At 32.8% G+C, this 17,851-nt stretch overlaps 1 protein-coding gene across 2 annotated transcripts in view; it reads left to right on the top strand.

The window, feature by feature from the left end:
* The window catches only part of LOC111036226 (dual 3',5'-cyclic-AMP and -GMP phosphodiesterase 11-like), a 77,363-nt gene continuing 59,512 nt past the window's right edge, over positions 1 to 17,851 (top strand). Inside the window, exon 1 of one of the 2 annotated variants that reach the window (XM_022318183.1) lies at positions 1 to 869. In XM_022318183.1, coding sequence (XP_022173875.1) covers positions 740 to 869 — 130 coding nt within the window. In that variant the 5' untranslated portion in view covers positions 1 to 739. The remainder of the gene's footprint in view (positions 870 to 17,851) is intronic. The other variant, XM_022318184.1, reaches the window with a different exon arrangement.

Genomic DNA, 17,851 nt, shown 5'->3' with positions numbered 1-17,851 from the left:
ACGTAGTCGGCACGCACACACAGATACGCACACGTTCGGCAGGACGGCAGCGCCGCCGGTAGTATTGTGCAAGTGTTACACGCACACACACATACGTTAATACGTATTATACACGCACGCACATACGTCCGTGCTCAGATCGCGAGCTGAGCTGACGTCTCCCGAACGAGTGTGATTTTATTTTACATCGTCTCCCTCATCCCGTCGTTCTGTAGAAGCTTTTCGTAGGTATTTTAATTTTTTTTCTCAAAATCCAATAGATTCAAATTCGTTTAAAATCTTTTAAAATCGCACTTGGGCACTTCGTCGTCGGCTGCCATCAGCACGTACGACAAGTGCGGTCCACGACGTCCGCCGCGGGCCCGACATTGAGCTACCACCGTCCACTGGCCGTCGTCTTTTCTGCGAGTACTCGTTCCCCTTTTCGTGCGCTCTCGTCCGCACTCGGGCAACTAAAACCTGCCCGGCGGTCATTTGCGTGGAGAACAGAGTTATCGAACACACTCTGAAAAAAAAATAAAATCAGAAATATAAATAAAAGTAATAGATCGCCACCGTCCGCCGCGCGACCGTAGACGTGAGAGCGGGCGTGCGCGCGCGCGCGCTGGCGCGTGTGCGACACTGACTCACACGGCCGCTCGGTGAGAGCCGAGAAGTGTAGTCGTTGCTCCCACAGCGACGACGGTGGCCGCCGCGGACGTAGTCGGTGACGGAGAGGAAAACGCATTCACCCACGGCGATGGCGGGCATTCAACAGGTCAGACCCGGCGCGGACGATGGTGTACGTTGGACGCCGCCCCCCAGCACCACCACTGCCGCCGTCACACCCGGCATCAAAAGCAAGACACATCCGCCGCCTATACGTACAAGTAAGTCAAAGTTTGATGTTTTTTACGCACTTATCGCGATTACCATTTACAGTTACGTGGTTCCATAAAATATTAAAATAATATTATGTTTCAAATTTCAACTTCGTACACACACGACCGCGTTGATAAGCCGCCACCGATACCACTGATACTATGTTAACCCTGTCCATACGCAACAGGTCGCGGGCGGTGGTGTAACCGGTCGCCGCCGCCGCCGTTGTCGTAACAGTTATTAATATTATTTATTAGTAGTTAGTACAATATTGTATTATGCGTGTTGTCGGTCAACATAACATCGTATAATATTATTTTTTTCGCACCGACATTGGTTTATTAATTATTATTATTTATTGTTGTTATCGTCATTACAATATTATTTGCTACGAATCGACCAAGTATCAACAGTCGACGTCAATAAAAATATTATGTGCACTACGTGTACTTATATACGCATCACGTAGTACATACATATCTTGTAAACCGTCGTTGTCGTATCTCGTTCTCCGCGTTCTCGCATGATGCCACCGTATTAATTATTTACGTAATCGGTTGTTTTTTACTACTTGTCTTGTTTTTCACGCGAATGCACGCCGTCGGTAAGTAGGTACTCGAAACGTGCGAACCGGTAATATATTATTTCGCGGTATAACTTAAAAAAATATTTCAGATTATCTTAAATCCTTACCGAGCTGTCTGTTATCTGGAGCCACTTCGATATCTCCGAATTACAACGCGCCTACCTTCGTATAGAATATAGATATCGGCGTACAGGAATAGGTATAGGTACTTTGTAGAGCGAAAAAGAAAATCGGCTAGTAGAGTGGATAGGTATTTACATTATAGTTATACGTATTACAAAAACAAAACTATCAAAACCATGACCGACCATCCGACTTATCGTGACGATTCACCTTCGAATTTCGAGTGACTCGACCGTATTCTGACATTCTGTGCGGACGTGAGGTTGTGATTCGGATGAAATCTTAAACATCAACCTCTGCAGTTATTTGTATCGTAAACCGTTTCTTCCCTGCCGTTCCCGCCCATTATTTGATATATAGATACCTCACAATCAAGCGGTTGTTGTAACTTGAAATAACGTTACAATCTGCATTATTTAAATATTTAATTCAAGACATGGTACACACATGGCTTGTGCGCCTGCATCGACCTGCATTGACCATTACACGCTCCTGCCTCGTACTCGAGTAAACAAAATGCAACAATCTTCAGGAATCAGGATCGTGTCTGCGACCCCTGACCAATGTGAGTTTACGGTGGTCAATGTGGCTTATTATGTAGCGGTGGCTACAAAATATAATATGTATGTGTAATCTATGATGTTGAGTCAATATGAAGCTTACTATTGTCCGTGTTATCCCGAGTCTATACAGATATCTTGGAAAATATAATCGTTATTCATATTATGCGTCTTATTACATGTACTTATTTGCTTTTGGCATTCAGAGTGTTCAGACGGCAATGTGGCATGTACTGTAGGTACTAGGTAGGTACAGATATAGCCGAAGCACATACGCGATTTGTTGTTATTTTATAATAATACATTTATCGTACCACACTGAGCACCGCATGACATACCTGGCCTCCCATGTGTATAAAATAGGTGCAATACTGCAATATTATTATAAATTATAATATGTCTATGGTGTGCAAACAGTAATTCGGATGTATTCAATTTCTACCAATACTAAACTGTGTGATAATAATTTCTGGGTATTTTTTAGTGTCAGTGTCTATATTAAACAATATAACGTGTCACATTGCGCTCACAATAGGACAATTCATTTTAAAACAATCGACATTCCATGGTGTGTAATGCGGTTGTTTTATACAAGCGAAAACCGTTTTAAAAAGACCATTAGATTCCACCGTAATCGCTAAAGATACGACGCGTGATAATATTATGTAATCTCGTAATTATATTGATCCAAACGAATTATTAACCTTCGACGCCGGACACTGCAGTCATCATTACTCATTTGTCACGGGATGTCTGAACTCGGCAGTCGTCTCGTACCTGCCGTCGACGGACCAAAAATACAAAATATTTGTTTCATTCGGCAATGTTCCGAACGAAAACAACAAATAAAACCTGTGTGAGTGTGGCTGTGTGCAGTATGAGACCGAGAGCTGTTCAACAATGAATACAATACAATAATTGTCTATTATACTATAGCCGTGAGCGCCTTCACCGTGCAGCGTGCAGCTACCTTTACCTATACGCAGAGGAGTTTACAAAATTGGATAGAACCGTATAGGTCGAGCAGACCCTTGCGCCCTTCCGTTTGACTAATTATGCGCTTTCAAGTGACAAAGAATAGATTAATAATTATTTTATACTTTTATAGTATTTTTTTTATACTACTTGCGATAATTAATATGGGCTTAGGGTATATTATTATTTATTTGTTATGTAGTTCTTGTACTCATCTGTTTTTGGCATCAATCTCAAAACCGACTAACTATAAACAATTTAACTTCGGATTTTTTTGATTACGTCGAGAATCAAGAATTGCTTTTAAAAAAAACCATTGAATAATACAATTTTTTTTTTAAATTGATATATAATTATTAATTTAAAAAATATTTTCAATATTTATATCTATTTGAACGAAATAATTAGTTTAAACTTTTATTAAATGCGTTGTTTCCTTATATTCCACTTTCTTTTATAGATCAAGACATATTTTTTTAAGGATTAGTATAAAGATTCTTTATGAAGACTTTTTTGTCTTTTTGGGTAACACTGTGTAATATATTTTATATATAGAGAGATAGAACCGTGGCACATTATCGTAATTCGTAACGTGTTAAGATAATATGTAATATAATGAAGATAGGAAATTATATTTCGTTCATCGCTATATCGTCACCATATAACATATTATTATCATTCAAACGCGTGGTTATGATAGTTAATATAATACCATGCTGGTTTATAAATTTATAAATTTCATTGCGTGTCCTTGAAATGGCCATACTAAGTGGCAGAATTCGTTTGGCTAAATAAAAAAATACAACCTTTTTTGTTAATACGATCTGGAATCATATTTCATATTTTGAAAAAAGTTTTTATTAATTAATAATTATTAATTTAAATATACTAGCTGTATAAACTGACTTCGCCCGTGAAAAAAATGAACTAATTTAAAATACGGCAGTATATAAAAAGGTATCTTAGTTTTAGTGTACCTCAGTACACGGAAAAACCGTTGTCGGTGACTCTTGTAGTATCTCGTTTTGTAAACTAATTCGACCAAGATTGGTTATTATACTTAGTATTTGGTATATTTCGAACGTGGTTCATACTACTCACTGAATCTTGCTGATGTATCTAAGAACATTTTTAATCTTTGTTAAAGTTGGTTCTAGTAGTTTTTGTATGTACGTATTATAAACTACAAACTTTTTTAAAATTTGTTTTTGTGATCAGCAACTATGGTCATTGGCATTTTGCGAGGGGTTACGGTTTTGTTGTGGGTCTGGGGTGTTACAGTTTATTTTGAGCAACATGTGAATATGATGTGGAGCTAGGATTCGTCACTAAAAACCCAGGTAGTCATCCATACGGGAGCTACCAACGCCGAATGATGCTTTACCACACATTAGTGACTTGCAGCCAATCACCGCCCTACACCAGGGCCCAACATTCATATATTCATAAAAAGTCTCTTTTAATTCTGAACCCAATGGCAATAACCCTAGGTATAAACCTAAATACAAATTCAATTTTTGTAAGCCAAAATGAAATGCATGTGTGGCTCACCTTATGGGTACCCTTCAACCTAACCTATAGGGGCTGAAAAACGAAGGTATAGATCTTCCATGATTCTTAGGAATAGGTAGGTACATGTGCAATATCTTGTGCTAATTGGTTCAGTAGTTTTTAAGTCTAGTTGTATAGATTATATTGTACTTATTTATAGCCAATGATATTAGGTAGGTATTTTATCATTAAATATGTGTGGTTGAAATTGGCTGCATTTATTAAAAAGCTTATTTTTCTAATTCACTATTCTCAAATGCCACAATAAAGATCTACAACTCACTTTTGTATATTCCGTTCTTATATTGCTATCCCTTAATTGTGCCATAATTGTTCAGATCAAAGTTATTCATTAAAAAATAGTATATAATGCTTTACTCAAATTGCTAGATTATTAAGTTAAATCCCATTATTTATTGTTTATATGTGATAGATTTTTGTATTTTGGGCCTTGCTTGATAAGCAAAAAAAATAAAAATAAATAGGTACATGCTGGCTGGTAGAATGAACTATTTTTTTAAATTAATTAATGATCAATCATATATTTGTCTAAGTGCGTTGTGGGATTAATCGGCGCGTGCCTGTGTAATGATACTGGTGTAACAATCATATCCTAACATCTTTTCATGTTCATGTTTGACAGAATATCGACAACATTCGGTTTGGTGGCACCGTGATTCAAATGAATAATTATACTAGGTAGAAACATCAACACTTTTGTGCATTACTACAGTTACATTATGTCAAAATACCCAAGAGCCCAACGATAATGCTCGATATTTATATGTTATACATTTTTATGTTATGGCCTCATAGTTACTAGATCTAAAAAGCATCATGCATCTCTCTTTACTTGATTATTTTATCAAGATTTTCATCGGATTTTCTAAACTTATCCACACAGACCATATTTTAACTAAAAGTCGTAACATGCGTGGGAAACCATGTGCAAAAATGTATTTCTACCTAAAAAAACCTGTGAATAATAAGTATATTTAGTGGTCGGAGCTTAAGAGGTGATCATTACTAGCTTCGCTATTGTGCCATAACATTATGATATAATACGGAGATGCGAAAACTGTTGGTTATAGATAATATAGATCAAGATTTGCAGCCGGAGTTTCGTCACACTATAGGTAGCATGTATAATAAAATATACATACAAACTCGTGGACGTACAACACGAAAAAACCCAAAACTATAAAGATATGGCGTAAAAAAAAGTACAGAGAAACAACTTTTTCTTAAGACTAATCAACGGAATATGGAAAACAATGAATATACCAATTCAAAACATATCCATTCATCGCGGTCCTCGAATACCGTAGACGATATTCGTGCTTACTTCGGTCTGAAGTTTTCCTGGATTTTGTGAAGAAATATTTCTGCGGAAACTTTCTGAAACCGTTCTTGAATTCCGCAATGAGGTTCTACATGAATGGTATACACTACTTGACCGCCAACCATATTGTTTACGTCAGCGGTTTCCAAACTGTGAGCGAGAACTTTCCGAGTTCACCATGGCTCATGAAAAATGATTTATGATTTATTTAAATTTTTTGTTAATTTCAAATTAAATCTTGTAAAAAAATGTTCCTATATTTAGTCCGATTCGGACTGCTCGAATCGTAACTTTGTTTCAATGATAACAAGTGTTTTTTGTATATTTGTTTGAGATATTTACAACAGGCCACAGTGGCTAAATTTAGTCCAAAAAAGGGTATCATCGAAAAAAAAGTTTGGGAACCGCTGGTTTTCGTTATTATGTCGCCGACCGGGTAACTGCAGTATTTTGTGTTGGTCATCTGTCTTCTATTCTCTACTTCCGCCCTTCTCTCCTTTTCTCCGCCCTTCAATTCACTCTAAACGACGGTTCCCATCGAAAAAGGTCTTACGAATAAGTAAATTACCAAACAGCTCGAGTATGCAACAAATATTTTTAAGGTTATTGTATTTTGATCGAAGTACAATCTGAGCTCGCACTGCTCGCAGTCATTTTAATACACCTAGCACCAAATCAAAAAAAATAACAGTAGTTCTTTGGAGCCATCATTGATGAATTTTTATCTAATAAAATAAGAATAGATTATATAAACAAACTGTGCCTCAAAAATTTACTTAACGTAAGTTTTTTATATATTTTGATGCTCATTTTTATAGTTTACCTACCATACAAAATTAGAAAATAATACCAATGCATTTAATATTAAATTTTAAACTTATGATTTATAATACGTGCCTATGATTTTGTATACTTACAACTCTAATTTATATAATTTACTAATTAATATAAGTAATATGAAATTTCAAAAAACACCAACACATGTTAACCTTCGACACAGATATAAGTCTGTATAATCTCTGAAGTGGTGAGGAATTTGTGTTGTTAAAAATGGAGCCATTTGGGAATTTACCTTTTTTGTGTGACTGTAGCCGATTGGGCGAAACCAACTATTTAGTAGCTTACTTATAGTATGTATCATTATTTGCCTTCCTTATTTTATTCCTAGTAAATAAGAATGGCTTACTTTAGTTCTAACCAAACCCGGATTAAAGATCAATTGGGCCCCGGGACACCATACACTAGGTGAGTCCCATTTTTAACTTTAATTTAAAAAAAATTGTATCACTACATTTTTACTACTCTATGTAAATGTATGATTTGTACTATATTAGCACTTATAATCAAAAATAATGAAGACTATCATCAATGCGTTCAATGTAGTGCAAATTGCCACATTATAATGTTATCAATTTAATATTTATTATAATTTAGTAATTTTTGTGATATAAAATGAAGAATATTTTCATTTTATAATTACTAACTACTACCTACTAAAATTATTTTATTTTTTAGTAAGTACATTGTTTTGAACGTATTAAAAAAAAAAATGTTGGGGATAAAAATCTGTCCAAAATTAATGGGCCACGGGGCCGTATCCCTTCTACCACGGTCAATCTGGGTTTGGTTCTAACCAGTGGCACTATCATTGATCAGTGATCGCTCATGGCTAAGCACAAAAGTGAAAATAGTTTTTTCACGTAATACGAAAGTAACCGAAATGTTTTTGTATTGTTTTCTATGTGATTTATTAATGATTCTTTATTTTACGACTTTAGCAATCTACCTATAATACATAATAAATTGAATGTGGGGCGATTATGAATATTTGTTTAAAAACTCATGATATTTTTATGAAAAGTTTTCAATACATATAAGTATATTCGTTATTAGTATCGTTCGCCTTGCTTAGTGTGACAGAATGCATAAAACCGTTGTACATCAACGAGTCAACATACAACATAAATGTGGACATAATTTCACATGTATGGTGTTATGCATACGGTTTTGGACGACCTCAGAAAACGTTGAACGTCTGTCATATATATATTACGAGAGTATATAATAAATTAAAATATATAACAATTTCATTATTATTATTATTTTTTAAACGCCCAACGAGCTCTAGGCGAGACCGCATGGCTGGTTAAACTTGGTCATAGACAACCGTGTTACCGTATGCCAACTTTCCTACTGTATAAAGTGGGCGCCACGAGGGCGCCAGCTATTTGTACGTGAAAATATGGCTTATACGATAGTCGTTTTTTATTATTATTATTTTTTTGTTATTTGCTTGAGTACAATTATGTGTAGACCAAGAATTTGGGTTACGCTCTGTGTATACGATCCTTTCACTCATTGATGAATTCGTTATTTACATAATGATTCATAGGTTATACAATATATATATATATATAAGCTTTTTTCTTAGTATTTACCTAAGTACCTCTGCAGTTTTCAGTTGCTATTCAATAACATAATTGTTTTTCCACTTTGTGCTCATCAAATGTGTGTTTTTTCATAATGTGTGTCTTTTTTGTATAATGTGCATATCTTCTTATTATTACTACTTATTGCGTACCTAGTCAGCAGGTTATCAGTCAAGACTTGAGATTAATATATATATATGTAGTATAATGTAGGTACTGTTACATTGTGATTTGTGAATTATATGGTATGTATGCACAATAATAATTATTATTAAAATATTACAATTTGATAATTGCTTTTAAGAGTCCTTAGCCGCTTTATAAAAAATATAAAATTTTTAAAAAAAAAATACTACTAGATAAATTACATTTGAAAAATAATTGGTTTTGTAACAATTATCACAAATAAAAATAGATAGTGGGTAAATATAATTTGAACCTATTTTTTATTTACTATAAATTCAAATTACATGTTGTCCTTAAATGTGTATGGATTCTTTGCTTTAATTTTGAACGATTAAAATACGCTTATTTTGTTAATATTGAAAATAATCAAAACGAAACTAAATGTTTTTATTCTGCTCATTTCGAAGTACAGCTAAGGTAGGTAAATCTCATTAATTGTAATTTTGTAAAATTGGTTATAATATGAAAGATATTTTTTTCAATGTTAGAAATAATCTTGAACTGAAATATCTGTATGCAAATAATATATTATCAATATAAATTTGAGTTTTTTATTTATTGACCTTTTACTACTATTACCTATACTTTTACCTATTTACAATTTATTTTAATAAGGTTAAACTAGTTTAAAAATACTAGACAATGAAAAATTAAAATTTACCTTGTTTAAATATTTTATTTTAAAATTAATTTTGTTTAATAAATTATTTTATCTGAAAACGTTTGTAATTAAATAGTTTTTTTGAGATTTGGTACAAGTAATTTCTCGGACAAAGTGTAATTGATGAATCATTTATAAATATTTTAGTTAATTTTTCAATTTTTCTCGTTAAATTTTTTATCTTAATTCTTAATGTATAGGTAGTCGCCAATGACGTTTGAAACTGTGTTCACCATTAAACATATTTTACTATCGTACTCTGAATTTATTATCCCGGGATGACGTTCTGTACTACGTTATCGAATATGAAGTCGTACAAATGAGTGACACATTCCGTCAACGGTTACTAATTATTATATTGTTAACTCTAGCAGCTATACTCATATGTATATGATTCAATACAACAGCGCATTGTACTGTAACAGTTATCACAATATGACTGCACATTATATACGAATTAAAACAGATATATATTTTTTTTTACTCAATAAATAATAACGAACTTTTCAGAACTCTTATCATTTTTATGACAGGCTATACATGCAGTCATGCAGATTGTTTAACAATACTACTATAGTAAAAATATATTATGATCTAGGCCGTCAGCCATCGCGGGGGTTGTCCACTTTCGTTTTCGCGACGGTCTGTGCAGCAACAACCGGCAGGTATACTTATACACAGGTGACATAATATTATATGTGCTATAATACATAGTAGGTATATTGTTCGTCTAAAACCTTATTTGGATGATAAATTCTAGGAACTTCGTACGTGATGTGATTTTTTAATGTCGTATGTGACGTATACATCGGATGAACGAAATATATTGTATAGTATAACCACACTAAAAATATGCGTGGGTGTGTAGAGACCTTACTGCAGCCGACGACGAGTGTAACAGGGGGTGGTTTTGTGTATTGGTGTATACCTACAGTCTTGTAACATTTATAATTTATAATATGCAATATTATGATGTAGGTATAATGTACAAAATATTTATTGGATGTTCCGTTTATCGTCTAATACAATCTTCGGGGACTTGTTTAGGGGTGGGCCTGATGCCCATATGGCCATGTATGTTATATAAATAGTAAGAGAAAAAGAGACGTGTAAGAAAAATCAGATGGTCTGGGGGCAGGGCAGTCTATTACAATAGCCATATATAATTTATTATATCGTAGTATAGTATATGGGTTGTGGGTCGTAAAATGAAAAAGACTGCGGCCGCGTGGTGGTTTCGGGTAACCATGACCCGCGTGATATGAGGTCGTAGACGGTGTCTATATATATACTTAAATTTATGACGTATAAACGTCACCGCCACGTTATATACCCTGGTCTACGCGCACGACGTAGTTAAACCTTTAAACAATAATGTGCCGATTTTCTGTAGAGAAATTAAACACAATTATTATAATAGTATAATAAATATAAGTACTTATTATATAAGAGGGTCTTCACTTTTTTGTAACACAAGACACCCTTTTCTGTGGTTAATTTATGAAACATATACATTTATACTATTCGGTAGAATTCTTAGTATCTTGTCTATCTTTTTAAATGGCTACATTAAAATTTCATTTCATAGGTAGCCTAAATATTTTGATTTGTACAATTTAACTAGGAACCTATGTATCTATATAGTAATCGAGATAATAATTGTATAACTTAATACTAGTTTGCAGTTTATAAGCATCTAACGTTTGACAAGTGACGTAACCCTGTTACTAAAAATATGGGTGGCCTTTAAAAACATTTGATTATAAAATACATAATTGTAAAATTATTAATTAGTGTAGGTACAATACTGTTTCCCAAAGGGTGCGATAAAGCCACCTTGAGGGTGCTAGAGCTATCCAGGTTGGTAATGGAAGTTACAAGCTTAATTAAGAGGCATTGGCTTACAAAAAAGGAGGCGTGTCAGTTTCAATTTTTTTAAACAACATTATGTATTGTACATACTGTGTATTTTGTATTTTTAGAATAATCGTTTGTCGTCTTTCGACAAATAACCTGTCGTTATGGCAGTATAATATTTTATAATATTTATAATATTTTTGAGTGATCTATATAATAAATAATAATTAAAGTTCAAGAAAGGATACCATGCAAGCTTTATGGCTGCAAAAGCAGATACCTATACTTATCCTGGATTGTGGATTGTTGTACCAACACTTTTTTAATAAATTTACATTAAATAATTTTAATTCAGCATATTATACTTATTTATAAACAATAAATTAATTTTTCATTGCATACTTTTGTACCAATCCTTTTTTCTTTGGGGAGGGAGATATTTTTTTTTTAAATGGGTGTTTAAGTTTAAAAGTTTGGAAACCACTGGTTTACAAGAACGAATCATAAATAATGGTCACAACTCTTAGTGGGTATTCTGAATTCTCTGAAATAATATTGGCTGAGAAAATTAGTAAAAAATATTTAAAAATATCACCCTGTATAATGTATATATAATATTCTGCTGTATGACGTCAATCTGACGGCGAGGACAAAATATATCAATGCCCTTTGTATAAGTTATAATACTATTGAGACGATTTATATCATCATCATCGCCTGTTGTTCTGTCATACACTGCACGAGATAAAATTCGTCGGCACATACATAAATGCATAATACTACTGCGTTCAAATATTATACAAGATCTAACTCATTATATAAGTTTGGCTTTGGATACGTATTTTAAATTTACATAATAATATGTGTACCTATGTATGGCTATATACATATTATGTGCTAATGTACTATGTATATACTTTATAATATAGAGCGTAATTGGATTGTCGACTGACGTAGACATATCGACAAAATACGTGTGACTGGGCAAACAAATTGAAATATTCGCGAAATAGGTATGACAATTAAATATTACATTTATACATCTTATCCTAGACACGTGTTTTCTAGTTATACCATTACCCGTTCGCAATGGGGTTGAGTAAAGTACCAAACGGATACGAACAACAAATGGGCTGCACGCGAATATTATGGTATATTATAAGCTGTGGCTATAAATTAATAAACAGATCATCATAATAATGATAACAACGACAACGATGATGGTAATGATGATGAACGATGATGTACTAATCGCACTAATTCCGTAAAAGCGTATTATAATTGGTTATCACTTATCAGCGCATTAGACATTTGCACTCCATTCGTAAAACGTAGGAATAAACGTCGTAATATAATATTATAATAATATACCTAATTGTGTTTCGAACAATCGTAGGTATAGTTGCTACGTATTTTACATGTGCACACATGCACTACATTATTGTTGGAAAAATAAAATACATCTTAACATCTCAACTGGTTACGTATTTGCACACTAACTTGTGCAGTACCTATCTGAAATATACAAAACAAATTATCACCAACGCGACGGCATCGTGATCTGCATCGCACACGTCATATTATAGTAGGTACGATATTATGTGTTTTCTTTGGATTGTATACACACTCCACCGCGCTGTGTTGATTATTAATACTATTCAAATATTCAATATTTAGTGCGTAAAACCGTGATACTATAATATTCTATGGTTTGATGTGTGAATTAATTTTGTATTATACTTATTATCGTTAGATTTCGTCGATTTTGCTGTAACCATAATAAAATATAAGCTTTACCTATACAAACAATTAATGTACTACTACTACAAAACTACTGCTACTACTATTACAAGTTTACAACTACTAACTAACCGAATCGAATGACACGTCGCAGTAAAGAGCACATGGGGGACCCACATTTTATCCACTATAGTCTAAATTACACGTCTATTATACGATATAGGTAGTATATACTTGTATTAGGCGGGTATTATTATAATATTACGACAATGAAAATTTCGATACTATTTTTTTTTCCACTTCGCACGTTAGACGAATCCATGATGTTATTATACTATTATTATTATTGTTCATGAAACATGACCTAATTAACATAAAGCCAACCAATAGTAGTTGTGATGATGGTGGTTGTGGTGGTGGTGGTGGTGGTAGTGGTGGTGGTGGTGGTCTGGTCGCCGTCGTCGCCGTTGTCGTATATGCGCGTATACAATCGATATACATTTAAATATATACGGATTGCGGACGCGAATTCGAAACATCATAAGGCGACGGATTATTTCAAGGGGAAATATAATCGAGGAATTAACTGAAATGTATGTAAAACCACACAGAATGGTTTGAAATAATTTTTAATTGTAATGCATATCCTTACTGTAGTGCACACGCTAAAATCCGGTTGTAGAATGTGTGTAGATTACGAAATGTAGGAGTAAAGAAAAAAACAGATGCTATGTGGAACAAATACATTTTTAGCCTTGATATCCGCATAATAATATGTCAGTGAAAAAATTAAATAACACGTGATGTTTGATCAAATTCATTACATGGCGCTTTCCATAAAAAAAATAAAATAAAAAAGGAATAAAAACGTTGGCATCGTTCCAAGTTCCTCCGATAGAGGGCACTAAAGTCGAACGCTATATATATTATTATTATGTAAAGTGAACGAAAGCATAGATTAAAATATGTACCTACATAGTACATACTATATATTTAACTTATGACGAAAGGGTCTTAAGAGGATGTCAGCGCACTATTAGTTTTCTCTCTCTGACCAACGCACAACATAGCAAGTTTATGTTCAGTTGAACCAACCTTGTGTAGTTAGCTTTAGTATTAGTGTGAATTGACCTATTATCAAACTTAAAGTTCATAACATTATCTGTGTTTTTACTTGGCTTTTTTACGGTATTTCAATTTAAAAGCAAGATATGAGTAAGTAATATTTTGCAATTTAAAAAGGCTCATATCTCTTAAAACTGAAATACCATAAAAAAAAGTCGAGTAAGAACACAGAAAATGTTCTGAACATTAAATTTGATAATAGGTCAATGTACCTACTCTAATACTAATTTAACTTAACAAGGTTAGTCAGAGAGAGAAAACAAATAGTGCGCTGACATCCTTAAAAGAATTTACGTAAATGCTAAATTTATTATTATGTAAAATAAATGAAAGCTTTGATTTAAATATGATCTTACGTCTTACATACTATATTTAACATATCATGACGAAGGGACTTGAGAATTTCATAGTTCGCTGGTAATCACTAAATTTAAAACAAATCTTAAATCCGTGTCAATTATTGCTGAGATGATTATGACGGGGAGCAAACCAAATTGACTTTGGATTGAGGTCATTCAGGTCCCCTCCTATGTTTTTTCAAATTAATTTAAAATTCATACAATTGTATGCAAATAAGAAAATCAAATAATTTAGCATAGCATACAATTTGTACTTTTTTTTAAACTTTTGTTATAAATTTAAAATGTATTTAATAATAATATGTGTTTAGTATACGAGTAGGTCATTATGTATATTTTATTTTAAGGTTAATTAAATGTATACTATTTTACGATAACGAAAAGAGACTGTACAATTTTCATCTACAATACTTCATTCAAAGTGTTGATAGTTTGTCGAACCTGTTTTGCGTTAATGTAACTTGACTCATGATTCATGACACATGTTATTATACACGTGTTTTGATATCTTTAAAATTCGTAGTTGCTTTTATCTTTGAACTGATGCTTTTGCTATACCTAAAACTGTTTCACTGTGCAGAAACAATTTTCAATAATCTATTACCATTTATATAATATACACAGGTATATACACTATATAGTATACATGTATTACGTAATAATATTTTTATTTTCATTAATTATCGATTTATGCTAAGTTTTTATTTTGCTCTTAAATTTTAAATCCTATCCGGGTCTAGATTTCTTATGGAAAATAATACTTGGTACATTAAGAAATATAGCATTACTTAAGTATAGAGTGGTATATGCAGATCTTAAAAGATTCGAAGATTAATTCTTAGTGCTTAGACAACTATATATATGTGTGTATTACGTATCGTGTCGCTACTATATAATCGTTTTGTGTACTATGTACAACAATATACATCATTTTTATAAATATATTAAAAAAACATTCATTCTAATACTATTATTAATATTTTCCTTTTAAAAAAAGTAACAAACACACACATACCAGTAGATTTGGTTGTATCCGACGAAAATAGTTAGGAACTGTGTGCTGTCGCTGTATTATTATAAATTATTATCATCTGTGTTGCCAGAACGCATTTCAGGGGCATGAAACATATTATTATCACGTTGAGGCTGTCCTTAACGGCAATCAAAATTATAATTTATAATAGCTTGTTTAGGATTTTTGTGAGTTTAGGATTAATGAAATGCAGGGGAACCAATTATTGATCACTGATAGTAGTTAATATTATGCTTTGAGGGTAGTGAATTCGTGTGGAGGAACCGAGGCGATACTTTTGGGCTGGGATGTGGTGCCTAAAATATTTTTGGTAACCGTGTCGTTATCGATCTACTACAATTTTCGTAATCTACATGTTGTTTAACTTTGTGTCGTAGCGATCACCTAAAAATACATACAAATAGTTAATACAAATTATCAAAGTAAACTTTATTAAATATTATTACTAAAAACAAAACCAAAAAAACGGGTAAGTGGATGTCACTCTGCTGTACAGCAGATTACATGTGCAGGGTTACTGTAATGGCTGGTGTGAAATTTGAATTCAATGATAAAAAATGATTGTATACGAAAAACTATTCTGAGCGAAGACTGTCTATCAGCCTATAATATTACTTAGTAATTTAGTATATTTGGTGATGTTATTGTGTTTAAAGTACTTTATTTTACTATTAAGCATTAGTAATAGGTATAACTACAGTAGGTTAAATTCATTTTTGTCAAACTAATGATTTTTTATCGTCATTTGTTTCAAAAAAAAAAAAATTGATAACAATCGAAAATGTCATATGTTTATGTGCCTACATGCCAATATATAGTTCAACAACAGTTGAACATTTTATGGTGTATAGAAAATGCGGATATAAGCATTCAGTGAAAATTTCATGTATCTATTTTTTTAGAGTTACATAAAAAACCAAAATCAATTTTGTTGATAACCAGTTTTCCGTAAAAATACCCCCTTTTCCTGCCACCTTTGAAAACTATTTTGAATTTTTTACGTTTGACCCTCCAAAGTATCAACTAGATTCCCTTTCATACCAGAAAAGATGCTGTTGAAGAAAATCGAAGCACTTTAACTGCCCCATAGGTGACGATGGACACGAACAAAATATCAGATTCTTAAAATAACTCTTTTCTTATTAATGATATTCAAAAAAATAAAATTGGTCGACTGCACAGAAACTATTACCTTCTATATTGTGTGAACTTTTGGTCTCTATTAAGACCACAGAATAACATGGGTACACCGGTTTTCCAACAAATTAAACAGATTTTTGAGTACACAGAGAGCGTCTCTTCTGGTTATTCCGTGCTTGGACTACAGACCGAGTGGTTCTATCCCGCTCAAAACAGTTTTTGCTATGTTGTACGTTTGTAAAACAGATACGACACATGCGGGTGTAGAGTCCTCTTTTAAGTAAAATATTTAATTACTCCCGGTAGGTATTATACCATGAGGTCGTACAATCATACTACACAACATTTTAATTAAAATGCAACTTGAACTGATTGTAATACACTAATTAAATACTGCATGCGTACGGTGTTGGTATTTTTAATAATGGCCTAGTGGGTACAGTGGGTACAGTGTGTCTTGTATTAAACTCATTTACTTAGTACCTAATAGGTATAATGTGCGTAGTGCTTGAATTCTGACTTCATTACACTATTCTGATCGACCGGGTACACGATGCGTATTTCTGCGCTTCTGTGGCCCTATCATTACTACTATAATACTATGGATAATGGATATTCTGTAAATATATTTTATAGACCCAATCCAAGAATATCCCAATGCCCAATTCGCTCTGATTGCTTCCCAAATGTTATAGGTAACGAGATGTTGTTTTACAGTGTTTTTCGTTATTTTAACGTAGTATACATTTTTTTTAAATTATAGATTATAATAATAGATAATACTTAATAGTACATGTTTTTATAAATTATAATGATTTTGAAATCATAGTCAATGACACCATATCCGATAAGCCTATGACGTATTACCTAAATCGTACAGCAAAATACAAATTATACAAAACTTGTAATCTATTTATCTATAATATACAATACTTTAAAATGTATAGACAGTTATAAGAATAACTTTATTACAACGTAAGCCATGTCTTTAAATTTGAACTACACCAAGTCGTTGTTGAAAAATGCTTATGCAGGTAAATTTGGCGCAAATAACAAATGAGCTGTTGGAAAAAAAATAATCTTTTAATTTGCATCGCAAATGGGCTGTACCCAAAACGTATTAATTTTTTTTGGCGTAAATGGGTTATTTCCTATTTTACCATGTACTTTTATACAAAGAAATTCATTGTCATTGCACCGCAGTATTATCTCAGAATTTTTTAGTATTTGGCTGTCACCAAGCTCACGTAGAACCTATACAGTTGTCTGAGATAACGATTTCCGTTTTGTGTCGCATTTTATAGATTTAATTCCATAATTTGA

Source organism: Myzus persicae, unplaced genomic scaffold, assembly GCF_001856785.1.
Source record: "Myzus persicae strain clone G006 unplaced genomic scaffold, MPER_G0061.0, whole genome shotgun sequence".
NCBI classification, from domain to species: Eukaryota; Metazoa; Arthropoda; class Insecta; order Hemiptera; family Aphididae; genus Myzus; species Myzus persicae.
This window is presented reverse-complemented; position numbering and strand designations above follow the sequence as displayed.